At 36.5% G+C, this 19889-nt stretch overlaps 1 protein-coding gene across 7 annotated transcripts in view; it reads left to right on the top strand.

Moving 5' to 3' along the window:
- DLG2 (discs large MAGUK scaffold protein 2) overlaps positions 1–19889 on the top strand; it is a 1981735-nt gene that overhangs the window by 269864 nt on the left and 1691982 nt on the right. For all 7 annotated transcript variants that reach the window (XM_041730223.1, XM_041730222.1, XM_041730221.1 and 4 more), the window contains exon 3: positions 149–294. In XM_041730223.1, the coding sequence (XP_041586157.1) occupies positions 149–294 (146 nt within the window). The remainder of the gene's footprint in view (positions 1–148; positions 295–19889) is intronic.

Raw genomic sequence — 19889 nt, 5'->3', positions numbered from 1 at the left:
GCAAAAATTTTCATATATATATATTTTTCATATATATATGTGTATATATATACATATACATACATATATTATATATGTATATATATATATAAGCTATTTATGTGATGATACATGGCATTTGATCCTTCCCTTACATTTTTTTTCACAGATATTCAAGAATTTTATGAGGTGACATTGCTAAATTCTCAAAAAAGTTGTGATCAGAAGATAGAAGAAGCCAATCAAGTTGCACAGAAATGGGAGAAGACATCCCTTCTTGCTCTATGCCATGATAACCTTCAAAAGTCTGCAGAGGTATATGTTGAAACAGCTAAAAGAACTGAATAATATTATGACTTACTTATGCCAGTAGAGTGGTCACCGTCCTAGTAGTAGTAGTAATCATTATCAACAGATGGCAATAATATTAATATAAATGTAGTTATACCACATCATATACAGTATTTACATATAAAAATCCGGATTTTGCCAAAAAGACAAAAGGGCACAGGAAAGACATGATTCTTCACATTGTACAAGTGAGTTCTGTCATGAATATTGTGATGGTTTGAGTTAACTCAAGTCTGTAGCATTTTGGAATTTCAGAACATGGTTCCACATGCAATACAGGAAGGAGATGGGATTGGAAAGTGTGGTCTGTGGCTGTCATCTCCATAGGTCGTATATCCTGGGGTGTTTTAAAATGACCCATTAGGGTTTAGGAACAAAATAGTAGAATTTCCATTTATATTTTTTATCATGTTCTTTATATTTTTCAAAATTTTATGTAATATATAATTTATATTATATAGTGTATTAACAGTAATACATATACATTTAAAAATAAATATAAGGCTAGTAGAGTCAAATGGTTTATATATATAGGATTATGAGATCAAGAAGTTTGGAGAATACCATTGGAATTAATAGTTGCCAAAGATTAAGGCAAGTTGAAGAATGTCTCAGGTTCATAACTGAGGACTAATAGGGAGGCAGGGACAGATCAATGATATTCTAAGTGGCATTCAGTACTGTGAAGGCAGGTAGTAGTACACACACACACACACACACACACACACACACACACAAAAACACTTGCAATCTGTCAAGACTGTGTAGTGAAGTGGACTTGGAAGCTACATGGATTCCTAGTGCTAATCAATGATGCTCTGCTAAATGTTTGGATTGTTAAGATTTAGGCCTGTGATATACTTTCTATCCTGCTCTGAACTGATTTGAAAAATGGCCTTTTCCAGGCTAAGTTTGATGATTACTTTAGTTTTTTGAAGAAAAAGTTAATAATAATGTGTTGATAACAACTATATAAATTTTATAAAATATTAAAGCATTAAAATCTTAATTTTAATACCAATACCTACAATTATTTTGACTTTTTAAGTTTTTTCTGTACAAGTATATGCACATAAAATTTGTAAACCAGAATGTGTGTTTTCTTTATGATTTTTAGATGTAATACTGTATTAATAATACTTTCCCATGTCATGTCATTAGATGCTTTTTTAAAATATTTTAATGGCTATATAATATTCCATCATTTGGAATTTACTTAAATAGTTTCCTATTCAATATTTAGGCTACTTCCAGTTTTCAGCTATGAATAATGGTAATATAGATATCTGTGTGTATCAACCATTGTGTGTTTTCTGATGAAACTACTGAGTTCAAAGACATTGAAATTTGTAAGCCTCTTGATACAAATTGTCATAGTGCTTTGCAGGATGATACTACCAGCAGTGTTTGAAAGGCATTATCTACCTAAACCCTCCGCAATATTAATTATTTAAAATATTCATCAAATTAATTGATACAATTTGTTATCTAATGGTGTAGATTGTAGTTATTTATTTATTATTGAGACTTAACTGTTTTGCTTTACATTTTATTTTTTTATTGATGCATAGTTGCCACATGATGTTGCATTAGTTTCAAGGGTACAATATAATGATTTGACAACTCTATACATTATTCTATTCTCTCGAATACAGCTACTATCTGTCACATACAGCTCTATTACAATACCATTGACTATATTCCCTGTGCTATACCTTTCATCCCCTTGACGTATTCATTCTATCACTGGAAACTTGTACCTCCTACTACCCTTTACCTGTTTTACCCATCCCACAACTCCTGCCCTTTTGGGATTGGCAACCACCAGTTCCGTATTTATGGATCTTTCTTCTTATAATTATTAGGTATTTGTATTTCTTTAAGTTTTTATTTAAATTCCTGTTAACATACAGCATAATATTAGTTTCAGGTGTACAATATAGTGACTCAACACTTTTATACAACTCTCGGTGCCCAATAAACGCACTCCTTAATCCCCATTACCTATTTAACCACTCCCCCCCACTTCCCCTCTGGTAACCATCAGTTTGTTCTCTTAGCTAAGTCTATTTCTTGGTTTGCTTCTTCTTTCTCTTTTTTTCCCCCTTTGCTCATTTGTTTTGTTTCTTAAGTTCCAAATATGAGTGAAATCATTGACTATTTGTTTTTTTCTTACTGATTTATTTCACTCAGCATTCTCTAGCCCTATCCACATTATTATGAATGGCAAGATTTCATGTTTTTATGGCTGTGTAATATCCCGTGTGTGTGTGTGTGTGTGTGTGTGTGTGTATACACATCACATTTTCTTAATCCATTCATCAGATGATGGAAACTTGGGCTGTGTCTATAATTTGGCTATTGTAGATGATGCTGCTACAAACATCAGGGTGCACGTATCCCTTTGAATATTTATTTTTGTAGTCTTTTGGTAAGTACCTAGTAGTGCATTGCTGTATCACAGGATAGTTCTATTTTTAACTTTTTGAGGAATCTCAATACTGGTTTCCAGAGTAGCTGCACCAGTTTGCATTATTTTGATGAAGTCTCAGTAGTTTATTTTTGCTTTTGTTTCCCGTGCATCAGAAGATCAATCTAGAAAGAAGTTGCTACCACTGATGTTAAAGAGGTTACTGCATGTGAATTTTTAGTTTCAGGTCTCACATTTAGATCTTTAATCCACTTGGAATTTATTTTTGTGTATGGTATAAGAAAGTGGTACAGTTTCATGCTTTTGCATGTTGATGTCCAGTTTCCCCAGCATCATTTCTTAAAGAAACTTCTTTTTTCCTTTAGATATTCTTTCCTACATTCCAGTATTATGTTAAATAACAACGGTGAGAGTGGATATCTCTGTGTTGTTCCTGACCTTAAGGATAAAACTCTCAGGTTTTCTCATTGAGGATGATGTTAGCTGTGGGTATTTCATATAAGGCTAAGGCTTTTTTTATGTTTAGGTATGTTCCCTCTAAACTTACTTTGTTGAGGGTTTTTAAAATAATGAATGGGTATTTTATTTTGTGAAATGCTTTTATGCATCTTTTGAAATGATCATATAGTTCTTTTGTTAGTGCAGAGTATCACACTGATTGATTTGCAAATACTGAACTGCTATTGGATCTCAGGAATAAGTCCCACTTGATCATGGTGAATGATTCTTTTAATGCACTGATAGATTCAATTTGCTAGTATTTTATTGAGAATTTCTGTGTCCATGTTCATCAGGGATATTGGCTGTAGTTTTCTTTTTTGGTAGTCTTTGGTTTTGGTATCAGGGTAATGCTGCAGGGTAAAATTTCATATTTCTTATGAAATAAACTTGGAAGTTTCCCTTTCATTTCTGGTTTTTGGAATAGTTTAAGGAGAGTAGTTATTAACTCTTCTTTGAATGTTTAGTCAAATTCACCTGTGAAGCCATCTGGCCCTGGACTTTTGTTTGTTGGGAGTTTTTTGATTACTGAATCAATTTCTTTGCTTTTTGTTGGTCTGTTCAAATTTTTTATTTCTTCCTGGGTTGGTTTCGGTAGTTTATGTTTCTAGGAATTTATCAATTTGTTGGGCTATAGTTTTTCATAATATTCTTTTCTAATTGTTTGTATTTCTGTGGTGTTGGTTGCTCTTTCTCCTCTCATTTCTAATTTTATTTGGATCCTTTTTCGTTTCTTTTTATAAGTCTGGCCAGAGGTTTGTCAATTTAATTAATTTTTTCAAAGAACCAGCTCCTCATTTCATTTATCTGGTCTACTATATTTTTAGTTTCTCTATCATTTATTTGTGTTCTATTTTTTATTATTTCCCTTCTGTTGGCCTTAGTCTTTGTTGTTCTTTTCCTAATTCCTTTGTATAAGATTAGGTTGCTTATTTGAGATTTTTTTTTTTTTTTGCTTCTTGAGGTAGGCCTGTATTGCTATAAACTTCCCTCTTAGGACTGCTTTTGCTGCATCTCAAAGGTTTTGGACCATTGTATATTCATTTTCATTTGTTTCCATGTATTTTAATTTCTTCTTTGATTTCCTGGTTGACCTATTCATTGTGTGGTAGCATGTTGTGTAACATTCATGTAGTTGTGGTCTTTCTAAATTTTTTCTTTTTGTTGACTTTAATTTCATAGCATTGTGGTCAGGTGCATGGTATGATTTCAGACTTTTTGTATTTGTTGAGGCCTGATTTGTGACCTAATAAGTGATCTGTTCTGGAGAATGTTCCATGTGCACTTGAAAAGAATGCATATTCTGCTGTTTTAGGATGGAATGTTCTGAATATATCTGTTAAGTCTGTCTGGTCTAGTGTGTCATTCAAAGCCATTGTTTCCTCATTGATTTTCTGTTCATTGATGTTAGTGGGTGTTAAAGTCCCCTACTATTACTGTATTATTATCAATTAGTTCCTTTGTGTTTGTTATTTATTTATTTATTTTTTACTGAGGTGCTCCCATGTTGGGTGTTTAAATATTTACAATTATTATATCTTCTTGTTGGATTGTCCCCTTTGTGATTATATGATGCCTTTTTTGGTCTCTGTTTATTGTCTTGGTATTAAGGCCTAGTTTGTTCAACATAAGTATTGCTACTTTAGCTTTATTTTGACATTCGTTTGCATAATAAATGTTTCTCTACTCCCTCACATTCACTCCACAGGAGTCTTTAGGCCTAAACTAAGAGTCTCTTGTAGGCAGCATGTAGATGGGTCTTGTTTTTTTTTTTTTAATCCAATCTGATACCCTGTGTCTTTTGATTAGAGCATTTAGTCTACTTATATTCAAAGTAATTATTGATAGATATGTATTTGTTGTGATTTATCATGTGTTTTATCATTGTTTCTGGAGGTTTTCTCTGATCCTTTCTTGTCTTTGTCACTTTTGTTCTCTCTTCTGCACTCAAAGGAGTCCCCTTTAATATTTCTTGCAGGATTGGTTTAGTGGTCATGAACTCCTTTGCTTTTTGTTTGAGAAACTCTTTATCTCTCCTTTATTCTCAATGATAGTTTTGCTGGATAGAGTATTCTTAGCTGTATATTTTTCCAACTCAGTACTTGAAATATATCATACCCTGCCTCCTGGTTTGCCAACTTTCTGTTGAGAAATCTCCAGCTATTCTTATGGATTTTCCCTTGTAAGGTAAGGACTTCTTTTGTCTTTCTACTTTTAAGCTTTTTTTTCTTTACAGTATATTTTCCAAATTTAATTACCATATGTCTTGGTGTTGGCCTGCTTTTGTTGATTTTGATGGAAGTTCTCTGTGTCTCCTGGATCTGAATGTCTGTTTCCTTCCCATTTTCTGGACTTTTTGGCTATTATTTCTTGAAATAAATTTTTGCTCTCTTCTCTCTCTCTTCTTCTTCTGGGGCTCCTGTAATACAAATATTATTATGTATGATGGAATCACTGTATTCCCTAAATCTATTCTCCTGTTGCATAATTCTTTCTTTTGCTCAGCTTCATTATTTTCCATTATTTTATGTTCTAGATCACTAATATATTCCTCTCTTTCTTTTCAGCTTGCTATTCATTGCATAAGCCTGTTCCAATATCATTTATTGCATTCTTCATCTATGATTGATTCTTTTAAAACTTTTATTTTTGTTTTTACAGTCACTGATGTCTTCTATTCTTTTCTCAAGTCCAATAGGTATTGTTTTAAATTTTCCATCATAAGTCTATCTGACCTCTAAAGATAAGTCTATCTGACCTCTAAAGATCACATACATTCAAGCGTAAATTACCGTACTGATTCAGATTCAATCAGGCTGGGAAATTCCACCATATAATTTACTTTTACCCAAAGTTTAGGTCATGAGATTGGTCAACTCTAAAGCAAGACAGATATGTATCTGTATCAATGATGTTTACCATGCTCGCTCGTAATAAAGGATATATGCTGGCTTGGGAAAAAAAAATTTTCCATCAGGCATGTTACTTTTATCTTTTTCAATTAGATCTCTTGTTGTAACTTATGTTGTTCTTTCATTTGGGATGAATTACCCTATCTTGATATTTTGTCTAAATCTCTGCCTTCTTTACTGTGTTAGAAAAGACTTTTTTTTTAAATTTATTATTATTATTTATTTATGATAGTCACAGAGAGAGAGAGAGAGGCAGAGACATAGGCAGAGGGAGAAGCAGGCTCCATGCACCGGGAGCCCGACGTGGGATTCGATCCCGGGTCTCCAGGATCGCGCCCTGGGCCAAAGGCAGGCGCCGAACCGTTGCGCCACCCAGGGATCCCTAGAAAAGACTTTTATGTCTCCTGCTCTATGGCCTTAGAAGAAGTCATGTAGTGGTCAGGATCTGGCACTTCAGGGAGTGTCTCTGGTGTATGCTGCATGTTATTGTATTTTGGCTGCTCTGTCCTTCAGGCCAGTCATCTGCAGAGGCTCCTCTTGCCTGCTGTGGACTGTGTTTTGTCCCTGGCCTGAATGTGGTGACTTCTAACTAGGTGTGCTCTGATCTGCTTGTGAAATGAGACCTAACATCCAACTCCACCAGAACTGAGGCCCTGTAGAACTCTCTGGTTGGAAGATGTGGTGTGGACAGGAGTTTTTGCTTGTTTTCTAGGGGAGGAGCCCACTATGCTCAGACTGAGGCAGGCTTGATTGAGAAGGGCAGTGCTGGCAGAGTATAGGGCATTGGGCCTTCCTGTAAGGAAGTTGGGAAGCCAATGTTAACACCGTACTGCCTCCCACAGGTTGTGTTTATGCTGAGGGACACTGGTGGCAAATGGTGCCAGCCAGCTCCTCTTTTCCTGGAGAAGTGTCTCCGTGAATGCTGTTTCCCAAGGTTGTTCTTCAAGAGAAGCATATAATCTCTCCACCATATGTCCCAGGGATTCTTCAAATTTCTTTTTCCAGGCTGTCTTCCCTCATGTTGTTTGCCTGTCTTTTCTCCATGAACAGGGCAGTACTTTCAGGGCTCTATCCTAGTCAAGCCCACTGAACTTAAAAACTCTAGGCTTTAAGCCCCACTGGTTGCAAGAACTCATGAAATTCAGCTGCTCTTATTTTCTAAGCCAATGGCTTTGGGAAAACATCTCCTTGTGCACTCCCATGTATGCCACCCTCTCTTTTGCTTTTCTCTGTGACCATGGCTCCCTCCCCCCTGCAGCACTCATTATCTGTTTCTCCCTTTAGGTACATCTCCACACTTCTTACCTTCTTCAGTGTGGGCTCTTCTTTCTTTTTAGTTGTGGAGTTTATTCTGTCAGTCTTCAGACTGATTTCTGGGATATTTAGCTCTTTTATCTCTATGGTAAGGGTCTCATTGATGTCTTCTATTTTTTTCTCTAGCCCAGTGAGTATCCTTATGATTGCTTTAAATTCTCCGTCAGGCATGCTGTTTATATCTGTTTCACTTAGATCTCTCTCTGGCTGTGGCCTTGTGTTGTTTAATTTGGGATAAATTCCTCCATCTTGGCCTTTTTTTTTTTTTTTTGTCTAAGTCTCTGCCTTCTTCACTGTGGCTTCTTCTCTTCCTTTACTTTTGGAGTTTGTTAGTTTTCAGGTCAATTTTGGGGCTATTTAGGATGATCTGATAGTTACCTACCTGTGTTTGTGGGATGAGACAAGCCTAGGGTTCTTCTACTACTCCACCACCATCTTCCCCTCTCTCTAATTATATTTCTTTGGTGATTCATTCAATCTCTTAGTCCATTTTCTGAGTGGTGCTGAAATTCTTACTGTTTTGCAAGAGCATTTTGTTTATGAAATATGCTATCCTATTGTCATAATTATTGTAATCTTTCTTGTTTATTGATCATTATTCTGATTGTGGTGCTTTTGGATATTCAGAATATTTATATTTTTTAAGTGATGAAATCTACCACCATTTTTTATTCTTTTTTACTTTGCTCCCCAACCCCCCCCCCCCACACCCATTCCAGTATTAGTTAGCTGTTCTCCTATATTTTTCCTAGGTTCTTATTGCTTTTTATTTGAATCACTTGAATTATTTTGTCAGTTTCTAGATGCATAGTCTCATGCATATACCTAATTTTACATAAATGATCAAGTATATACTTTTCATTTTAAATTCAGTTTTTTTAAACTTTCCATTTTTGCATGTTTTCTCTTTTACTCATTGCCTGCCTGTACTGCATTAGTTCCCTCCCTACATATAAGGTTACCTATCTTAACCACTTAATGTGTTTATGTCTTCTGCACTCATAAAATATGTATTTATATGCAAACATATACATGTATACATGTGTATATCTATATTTTATATATATTCATGCACACATATAAACACACAGAATTTTAAAAGTAATTATTTCTCAAAAAAATCTTCATATTATATGAATATTTCTTCAAGGAGTCTGGTATAGAGGATTCAGGGCAAGATGGTGGAAGAGTAGGGGGTCCTCAAACTCATCTGGTCCCACAAACTTACCTAGATAACTTTCAAAACATCTTGAACACCTACGAATTTGACCTGAGATTTAAAGAGAGAACAGCTGGAATGCTACAGAGAGAAAAATTTCTGCTTCTAACAAGGTAGGAAGAAGAAAAACATAAAATAAATCAAGTTGGGGAGGGGAACCATGACAATCCAGGCAAAAACTGAGCAGCAAAAGCCTCTGGGGCTTGAAAGCCCAGGCCTGGTCAAGCGGGAACTTTAGAAATCCATGCCTGAGATTTCCCTGACAGAAAAGTGCTTAGCAGAGAAATAGGGCAGGATTTCAGGAGAGAAAGTGAAGACTTAAGATTCCCAGAGACACCATAAGAGTAAGGGCACCTGGGAGAAAGAAAGTTCACCACAAACTGTGGTCCAATTTCAGGAAAGGGCTAGAGCGCCACAACCTTCCAGGCATTTGGCCGGCTCTGGAGCTCCCTTTACCCTAGAGTCTGGCAAATGGGCAGAGGCGGCTGTCCTCTGTTCCTTTCCGGAGAGGCAGTCCCTAGGAGGGCAGGTCCAGTGATGCAGGGCCCTGGATCCAAAGACCCTGAAACAGACAAAGCTGGCTATCCTCTATTCCCCCTGGGACAGGAGGAAGCAGGAGGTGCACAGGAAAGTGAGAACTCTCCTGCTGCTGGGCACCCAGCAAGCTGTGGAGATCAGTGCACCTGCTCCTGTCCCCAAGAGCATCTAGGCCAGTGTGGACTGGAGACTGCAGTTAGTTGCTCAAGGGGAGCTCAACTCCAGAGCTGGAAATCTGGCCACCACCAATTTTTTTCCTCTACTTTTCACCTTGCATCTGGGAGAGACAGGGCCTGTAGGGAACAAAGGCCTCACAGGATAAACAGCTCATATTGAGCCTGGCATCTGGCAAGGAGCGGGGCATCTCTGCCCAGGCACCAACACCTGAAATCAGTGTAGCAGGCTTCTTCCCCAGAACTGCTGAAAGAACAAGGGAAAAGCAAATTTACTGAACAAACAGCCCTGGAAAGCTCCAGGACTGAGGAAAATAGTATATAGAACCAGAGGGTCTTTTTTTTTTCTTTTTTCATTATGACTCATTTTTTATCAGGTTAAAAATTTCCAATATTTTTTCTCTTTTCCCACCTTAACTATAATATTTTACCAAATCTTTGTTTTTAAGCTTTTTCCTTTTTGACTTTCATATTTCTATAATTTCATGTTTTAGATATATTTTTCACTTCTGGCTTCCCTTCAGTGTTCAATTTAATTTTGGCAGATATATGAGATATGGGCTTTTGTTTTTTGTTTTTTTCTGTCTCATTTTATTTTACAATGGTGGAAGTTAGTACTTTCTAATACAATATACACCCAGAACCAAGTAGAACACCATGTTGGTTCATTTTGTGAGACTATATTCTCTCTTCCTTCCCATCCTTCCCCTGTCTTATATCTTTCTGTTTTTGTGCTTGATTTTGGGTCTTTATATAAGTATTCCTGGTTTGCATAAATTTGGGATTGAGCATCTTCTAACATACAGAACAAAATAAACTCAGAACCAAGAGGATTACCCTCTAGGTCCCCTCAGGGAGATTATATTCTCTCTCCACTACTACTTCCTCACCACCATCATCCCTTCCTTTTTTTCTTTTCTTTTTTTATCTTCTTCTTTGTTTTTGGTTTTTAATTTTTACTATTTTGTTTTAAAATTGTTTTTTCACTTCAGTGGTCCTTTTGTTTTATTTTGTTCTATTTTGTTCTTTTCTTTTTTGGTCTCTCACCTCTTCAGAATCATTTAGGGCATATTTTACCTAGGTTGTGGTTGATATTTTTGACTCAGCTCACTCATACAGCCACTCTGCACTGGAAAAAATGACTAGAAGGAATAATTTACCACAAAAGAAAGAACCAGAAGTAATACTCTGCCACAGAGTTACTGAACATGGACTTACTTATTTATCTACTTATTTATTTATACGTGGATTTAAACACGATGTCAGAAATTCAATTCAGAAGTACAATGATAAAGTTACTGGTGGCTCTGGAAAAAAAAGTTTAAAGTACTCTAGAGACTCCATTACTGCAGAATTGAGATCTAATGAGGCCGAAATTAAAAACACTTTAACTGAGATGCAATCCAAACTGGATGCTCTAACTGCTAGGGTTAATGAGGTGGAAGAGATTGAGTGACATAGAAGACAAGTTGAAGAAAGAAAGGAAACTGAGGAAAAAAGAGAAAAACAATTAAGAGCCCATGAAGAAAGATTTAGGGAAATAAATGATTGCTTGAAAAGGAAGAGTATACATCTAATTCAGATTCTAGAAGAAGCTGAGAGAGAGAGGACCACAAGGCATATTTGAACAAATCATAGCTGAGAGCTTCCCTAATCTGGGGAAGGAAACAGGAATTCAGATCCAAGAGATAGAGAGGTCCCTCCCTCCAAAATCAATAAAAACCTTTCAATACCTTGACATTTAATAGTGAAACTTGCAAATTTCAAAGATAAAGAGAAAATTCTTAAAGCAGCTCAAGACAAGAGATTTAACTTATGTGGGAAGAAATATCAGATTAACAGGAGACCTCTCCACAGAGACCTGGCAGGCCAGAAAGGTCTGGCATAATATATACAGGGTACTAAATGAGAAAAACATGCAGCCGAGAATACTTTATCCAGCAAGGCTGTCATTCAGAATAGAAGGAGAGATAAAGAGCTTCCAGGATAGACAGAAACTGAAGGAATATGTGACCACAAAACTGGCTCTGCAAGAATTATTAAGGGGGACCCTGTGAAAGAAAGAGGGAACCCAAAGAAACAATCCACAAAACAGGAACTGTATAGGTAATACGATAACACTAAATTCATATCTTTCGATAGTTACTCTAAACGTGAATGGGTGAATGATCCCTGATCAAAAGACACAGGGTATCAGACTGGATGAAAAAGCAAGACTCATCTATATGCTGTATACAAGAGATGCATTTTAGACCTAAGGACACTTCCAGCCTGAAAATGAAGGGGTGGAGAACCATTTACCGTTCAAATGGCCCTCAAAAGAAAGTTGGGGTAGCAATCTTCATATCAGATAAATTGGAGTTTATACTAAAGACTGTAGTAAGAGATGAAGAAGGACACTATATCATATTTAAAGGGTCTATCCAACAAGAAGACCTAACAATTATGAATATTTATGCCCCTAATGTGGGAGTTGCCAAATATATCAATCAATTAATAACCAAAGTAAGGAGATATTAGATAATAATACACTAATAGTAGGATACTTCAACATGGCACTCTCAGCAAATGCCAGATATTCTAAGCAGAACATCACCAAAGAAACAAGGGCCTTGAATGATACACTGGACCAAATAGATTTCACAGATATATACAGAACATTCTATCCAAATGCAACTGAATACATTCTTCTCAAGTGCACATGGAACTTTCTCCAGAATAGATCACATACTGGGTCACAAGTCAGGTCAACCATTACCAAAAATTGGGATTGTCCCCTGCATATTTCAGACCACAATGCTTTGTGAGAACTGGATCACAAGAAGAAATTTGGAAGAAACTCAAACACATGGAAGTTAAACAGCATCCTACTGAAAGGTGAATGGGTCAACCAGGAAATTAGAGAAGAATTGAAAAGATTCATGGAAACTAATGAAAATGAAAATACAACCATTCAAAATCTTTGGGATATACCAAAAGTGGTCCTAAGAGGGAAATATACATTGCAATGCAAGCCTCCCTTAAGAAATTGGAAAAAACTCAAATACACAAGCTAACCTTGCACCTAAAGGAACTGGAGAAAGAACAGCAAATAAAGCTAAACCAAGCCAAAGAAGAGAGATGATAAAGATTAGAGCAGAACTCAATGAAATAGACCAGAAGAGCTGTCAAACAGATCAACAAAACCAGGAGCTGGTTCTTTGAAAGAATTAATAAGATAGATAAATCCCTAGCCAGCCTTATTAAAAAGAAAAAAGATTCAAATTAATAAAATCATGAGCAAAGAAGGAGAGATCACAACCAATACCAAGGAAATACAAATGATTGTGAAAACGTATTATGAGCAACTATATGACAACAAATTAGGCATTCTAGAAGAAATAGATGCATTTCTGGAAACCCACAAATTACCAAATCTGGAACAGAAAGAAATAGAAAACCTAAACAGGCCAATAACCAGCAAGGAAATTGAACCAGTTATCAAAAACCTCCCAAGACATAAAAGTTCAGGGACAGATGGCTTCCCAGGGGAATTCTTTCAAACGTTTAAAGAAGAAATAATACCTATTCTACTAAAGCTATTTTGAAGGATAGAAATGGAGGTAATACTTCCAAACTTGTTTTATGAGGCCAGCATTACCCTGATCCCAAAATTAGACAAAGACCCCACCAAAAAAGAAGAATTATGACCAATATCCCTGATGAACACAGATGCAAAAATTCTCAACAAGATACTAGCCAATATGATCCAACAGTACATTAAGAAGATTATTCACCATGACCAAGTGGGATTTATTCCTGGGATGCAAGGGTGGTTCAACATTTGTGAAACAATCAACGTGATAGATCACACCAACAAGAGAAAAAACAAGAACCATATGATCCTCTCAATAGGTGCAGAGAAAGAATTTGACAAAATACAGCATCCATTCGTTATTAAAACTCTTCAAAGTGTAGGGAACATTCCTCAATATCTTAAAAGCCATTTATGAAAAGCCCACAGGGAATATCATTCTCAGTGGGGAAATACTGAGAGCCTTTCCCCTAAGATCAGGAATACGACAGGGATGTCCACTCACCACTGTTATTCAACATAGTACTACAAGTCCTAGCCTCAGCAATCAGATAACAAAAAGAAATAAAAGGCATTCAAATTGGCAAAGAAGAAGTCGAACTCTCCCTCTTTGCAGATGACCTGATACCATATATAGAAAGCCCAAAAGAGTCCACTCCAAGATTGCTAGAACTCATACAGCAATTCAGCAATGTGGCAGGATACAAAATCAATGCAGAGATCAGTGGTATTTCTCTACATTAACAATGAGACTGAGGAAAGAGAAATTAAGGAATCAATCCCATTTACAATTGCACCCAAAAGTATAAGATACCTAGGAATACCTAAACAAAGAGGTAAAGCATCTATACCCTAAAACTACAGAACACTTCTGAAAGAAACTGAGAAAGATGTAAAGGAATGGAAAAACATTCCATGCTCATGGATTGCAATAATAAATATTGTGAAAATGTCTATGCTACCTAGGACAATTTACATGTTCACTGCAATCCCTATCAAAATACCATGGACTTTCTTCAGAGAGTTGGAACAAATCATCTTAAGATTTGTACAAAGATAAACTTCAAATGCTTGAAAGATCTAAATGTGAGACAAGATTCCATCAAAATCCTAGAGGAGAACACAGGCAACAACCTTTTTGAACTTGGCCACAGCAACTTCTTGCAAGATACATCTATGAAGGCAAGGGAAACAAAAGCAAAAATGAACTATTGGGACTTACTCAAGATAAAAAGCTTCTGCACAGCGAAAGAAACAGTCAACAAAACTAAAAGACAACCTACAGAATGGGAGAAGATATTTGCAAATGACATATCAGATAAAGGGCTAGTATCCAAGGTCTATAAGAACTTATCAAACTCAACACCCAAGAAACAACCCAATCATGAAATGGGCAGAAGACCTGAACAGAAATTTCTCCAAAGAAGACATACACATGGCCAACAAACACATGAAAAAATGCTCCACATCCCTTGCCATCAGGGAAATACAAATCAAAACCACAATGAGATGCTACCTCACACCAGTGAGAATGGTGAAAATTAACAAGACAGGAAACAACAACTAACTGTTAGAGAGGTTGTGGAGAAAGGGGAACCCTCTTGCACTATTGGTGAGAATGCAAACTGGTGGCAGCCACTTTGGAAAACAGTGTGGAGGTTCCTCAAGAAGTTAAAAATAGAGCTACCCTATGACCCAGCAATTGCACTACTGGGTATTTACCCCAAAGATTCAGATGTAGTGAAACACCGGGACACATGCACCCTAAAGTTCATAGCAGCAATGTCCACAATAGCAAACTGTGGAAGGAGCCATAATGTCCCTCGACAGATGAATGGATAAAAAAGATGTGGTAAGAATATATATATATAGTGGAATATTACTCAGCCATCAGAGGGACGAATACCCACCATTTGCTTCAATGTGAATGGAACTGGAGGGTATTATGCTGAGTGAAGGAAGTCAGTCGGAGAAGGACAATCATCATATTGTTTCACTCATACATGGAATATAAGAAATAGTGAAAGGGATTCTAAGGGAAAGGAGGGGAACTTAATGGGAAAATTAGAGAGGTAGACAAACCATGGGAGACTGCTAACTCTGGGAAATGAACAAAGGGTTGCAGAAAGGCAGGTGGATGGGAGGATGGGGTAACTGAATGATGGACACTGAGGAGGGGTGTTATACTATATGTTGATAAATTGAATTTAAATTAAAAAAATGTAAAAGAAGTTGTCTGTTATACCTTTAATTTGTTCTTCTGACAGATGCATAATTTCTTAGTGTGGATGTATCATAATTTATTCAATATTCACACTTCAATGTGAATTTATTGTTTTTAATAAAACAGCATTGTTATTAATGCTGCAATCTTATGATTGCATGTGTTTCTGAACATACTGATACTTTAATTCTATAGGATAGATTCTCAGGGGTAGCGTTATTGGCTCCAAGGACATGCATAGTTTTATCTTGAATAAGTGTTGCCAGACTGATTTTATCTTTCATATTTTCACTAACACTGCATCTTGGTACAATTTTACCTCTCATCTATCCCAGCAATAGGTATTGCTGCTCTTCTTAATTTTTGTCAGTTTAATAGGCTTAGTGATACTTCATTTTTAACCTAATTTCCATTTTGCAATTAGTGAATTTGAGCATTATATTTTATGTTTGTTGGCTATATTAATTTGCCCTTTTGTGAATTTATTCATATTCTTTTCTCATTTTTCTGTTGTGTGTCTCTTTGTTTTCCATTTATATGGGCTTTTTGTATATTCAAATGATCTAATTTACATAATATTGCTATATATACACAGATTTTCTTAGGGATAAAGTTTTTACATGAATTGTTATATGCATGTAATTCTTTTGGTTTGTATTAATGTCCTTTCAACAATTACATCGCTAGATAACTCATTTGAAAAGAAAAACAGAACTTTAGGCTGTTTACTCAGTGATTATCTAAGATTATCTTACGGAATGCATATAAATCAGGACTTTTAATTGGCTTTTGAACAGATGCTGGTGATATAAAGATGAATGATAATAAAAAAATCCACATGGGTATTTTTAATGTCAAAATGGATAGGCAGGACAGAGTTAATGTAGTGTGGGTTCCACTGAAGTTTTAGGGTTTCTTTTAACTCTACCCTGTTCATCTTAAGATCTCTTGTTTAGGAAGTCCTCATCCTTTAGTGATTTGAATATTGGCCCAGTATATCCAAAACATCAGAACATGAATACTCACTGACTCCAATTAGGGTGCTCCTAAGGTGAATATGCTTGTTCTTCCTTAGTGGGTTTTATGAGACAGATCTGGCTGGTCTGTCTCACTGAAGATAGAAGTGGGCACAGCAGGAGAGTGTATCTTATTTGAGGTCTCAGTGTACTGGGCCAGGGCAAAGGAGAATCTTGTTCTGTTGGGATTGGCTTTTTCCAAGGTCAAATTTTGGAGAATAAGTCCAAATTGAATTGTTGCTAAAGTTGTTTAAATGAGAACAGTAATTGAGAAGTGGAGCCAAAATGAATTTTTTAACCAGAAAACCTTAAAATAAAGGACAACGTCCTGGGTAGATTCTGTTGACACAATGCACAGACTTGTTATGTTTTTAAATTCTCACTTTGTGTCCCTTCCTTTGAACAAACTGAGTTTATTTAAAGCATCTGGGAAGGACGTATAAGTTCTTTAAGGGCAGCAATCATAAATCTTCCTTATCTCTGATTCTTCATATACACAAGAGTGTTTTTCATGCTAGGCTCAAAAAGTATATGTTGAACTAGAAAGAAGTCTCTGTAGGCATATCGTCTGGTTCCCAACTTCAGTCTGGCCATAGGGCTCCTTGCCTATTCCATTATGCTTCCCTTTTCTGTTCTCTTAGCTAGGTCTTCCTAGGATATAGGCTAGAATGGAAAAGAAACAGGTGTGCCTTAGTTTATCAAAGCTGGCATAGGAAGTCATGGATAACCTCTGAATCAATAAGAATGCTATTCTTACAGGACTGGTACATTGGCTCTGGAAACAGAAATTTCCAAAACATTTAAGGCAATGGATGCATCACTGGGAGACTGATTTCTAGTGGATTAGATATGTGCTAGTACATTTATTTAACAATGAAAAAGGTTTATTAAGACCTCCATAGCCTATAAAATCTTTGATAATACCGGAAAATAAAAAAGGGAGTATCCTCTGAGAACTCCAGAAGTGAAGATTAGTGGTTGAAATGATTTTATTTTATGGATTCAAGATTTAAATTAGGATTCTGTAGTTTTGTTTTGTTTTGATTGTAGTAGAATCAAGTCAATCTTTTGAAGTATTTTGAGAGTGTGAAGGTAAAACCTGGTAGCATAAAAATGAAAATTTCAGGACGAGTAACCATTAGACTGGGTATTTTAAAGACAGGTGGGCATTAGATGGCTTTTGACTGCAAGGCGTCAGTGCTACCATCATGCCAAGGAGGTATCTGCCACCCCGAGTAGAGGCTCCACAAGGAAGGGCACTATTGCACCTTAGCGTACAGCACAGGGCCTGGCCCAGGAAGACTCTTAACAAACTATAACACTGCATAGCATTTTTAACAATTTTTTCTGCAAATCAACATGATCTTAGTTTTAAGCTTAGAATCTGCTGAGAGGCAGAAAACACTGTCTTAGTCAATTCTGGATTTTCTGAAAGTATCTTTGCTTTACATCTGATCACTCTTACACTTTACCTCCACTGCCTTTTTTTTCTCAGAGGGAACAATTCCCTGATGTATATATTCTGTCAGAACATCTCAGTGAAAGTAGAGACCGTGTAATATTGTACATCACTGTGTTGAGGACAGTGCCTCAATGGTTCCGGTGGATTGAATGATATTGGTGGGAGAGACATGCAGGGAAGAATCATGATCATCAATGAGCATCCGCAATGATGTAATTCCTGTGGGGACATTTCCGTTCTAATCTTTGAGAATCATCACTCCTTTATGTTGGCATATGCATCTCAGATGCATGTTTCCACATGGTCTTGGGGTTTAAGGTGTGCTCTATCATTTGTTCCTCTCCCTCATCTTAACTACATAGCTTCTTCACTTAATTTTTAAAAAAATCTCCATCAGTGTATCTCATGGCTACATGAGTAAAAACTGGTAGTAAAATGATTGTTTGACTGCTTCCTACTCTTCTTGTGGCACAGTGGGATTTAATGAAGCTGCTCAGGATATTCTATTGAATATTCCCTTACCAGTATTTCTATTTTGCTCCTGTGCTCTATTGGTGCCAGGGAGCTTCTTTAAAGCTCAGGATTGAGGGAAGTTTGCAGGTTGAACTGATTTTCGGCAAAGTTTCCTTTTCCCTTGCTCTTTTAAAAAAAGATTTATTTATTCATGAGAGGAACAGAGAGACAGGCAGAGACATAGGCAGAGGGAGAAGCAAGCTCTCCACGGAGAGCCCAATGTGGGACTCGATCTTGGGACCCTGGGATCACACCCTGAGCAAAAGGCAGATGCTCAACCACTGAGCCACCCAGGCGTCCCATTTCTCTTGCTTTTTAACACGAGTGTTTTGGACAGAGGTAGAGTGTATAACTGGAAAGAAATATATTCCATTTGGCTGCATATTCTTGTAAATCTTTCCAGTCTTATACCTGGATAACAGCTTATGATTTTAAAAACAAGGATATGCTATCTGTGCTCTCTGTTGTTAGGTCTTCTGGAAGTTCTAGAAGCCTCTAATACAATAATTCAAATGTAGGATGGTTAGAGTAAAAAGGATATGCAAGGAAAACCCATTTTGAATAAGTCACTCTGTCTTTCTGCAATAGATGCAGAAAGATTTGCTGCTTTGATGGAAGATATCCTGCAACTTGTATTTTAATATCTGGCTTGCTGCAGGAAAATTTGCCATGAGGAAAGGAGGATGCTGGATAGAAATCCCTTAGTTAGCTTCTAAAAAACAAGAAAGAGCAGATAAAGAGAAGCCTGAGTCTCAACCAAAGTCCCCCCGCCCCAGTTTTATTGAGGTATAACTGACATATAGCACTGTGTAAGTTTAAGATTTATAGGATAATGACAACTTACATATATTGTGAAAGGATTATTACAATAAGTTTAGTTAACGTCATCTCATATAGTTATAAAAAAAGAAAAATGAAAAATGTCTTTTTTCCTTGTGATGAGAACTCTTAGAATTTACTCTCTTAACTTCCAAATATGCCATACAGCATTATTAGCTGTAGTCATCATATTGCACATTATGTTCTAAGTACTTTTTAAAACAAAGATTTTATTTATTTATTCATGAGAGACACAGAAAGAGAAACAGAGACACAGACAGAGGGAGAAGCAGGCTTCCCGCAAGGAGCACGATGTAGGGACTTGATTCTGGACCTGGGGATAATACCCTGAGCCAAAGGCAGATACTCAACTGCTGAGCCACCCAGGTGTCCCTGTTCTCAGTACTTTTTAAACTTATGACTGGAAGTTTATACCTTGTGAAAAGTTTGGTTTAGGGCAGCCCCGGTGGCGCAGCGGTTTAGCGCCACTTGCAGCCCGGGGTGTGATCCCAGGATCGAGTCCCATGTCGGGCTCCCTATGTGGAGCCTGCTTCTCCCTATGCCTGTGTCTCTGCCTCTCTCTGTGTGTGTCTCTATGAATAAATAAATAAAAATCTTAAAAAAAAGTTTGGTTTAAAAAATATACTTGTGAAAAATTCTGCTCATCTTACCTCTCAATCCACTCAGACTGATATTTTTTACTGTGTGGTAATATTTCTATACTTTCCATTTTTGCTTTAAAATGAATTAGAGGTGATGGAAAACTGAGATTGGAATTTCATAAAATGTACTATGACACCTCATTGTATTTAACATAATTTTAAGTGATTGTTTTCTATTGCCCTATCTTCAAACAGTGTATAAGCA

The sequence above is a fragment of the Vulpes lagopus genome, chromosome 15, assembly GCF_018345385.1.
Source record: "Vulpes lagopus strain Blue_001 chromosome 15, ASM1834538v1, whole genome shotgun sequence".
NCBI classification, from domain to species: domain Eukaryota; kingdom Metazoa; phylum Chordata; class Mammalia; order Carnivora; family Canidae; genus Vulpes; species Vulpes lagopus.
This window is presented reverse-complemented; position numbering and strand designations above follow the sequence as displayed.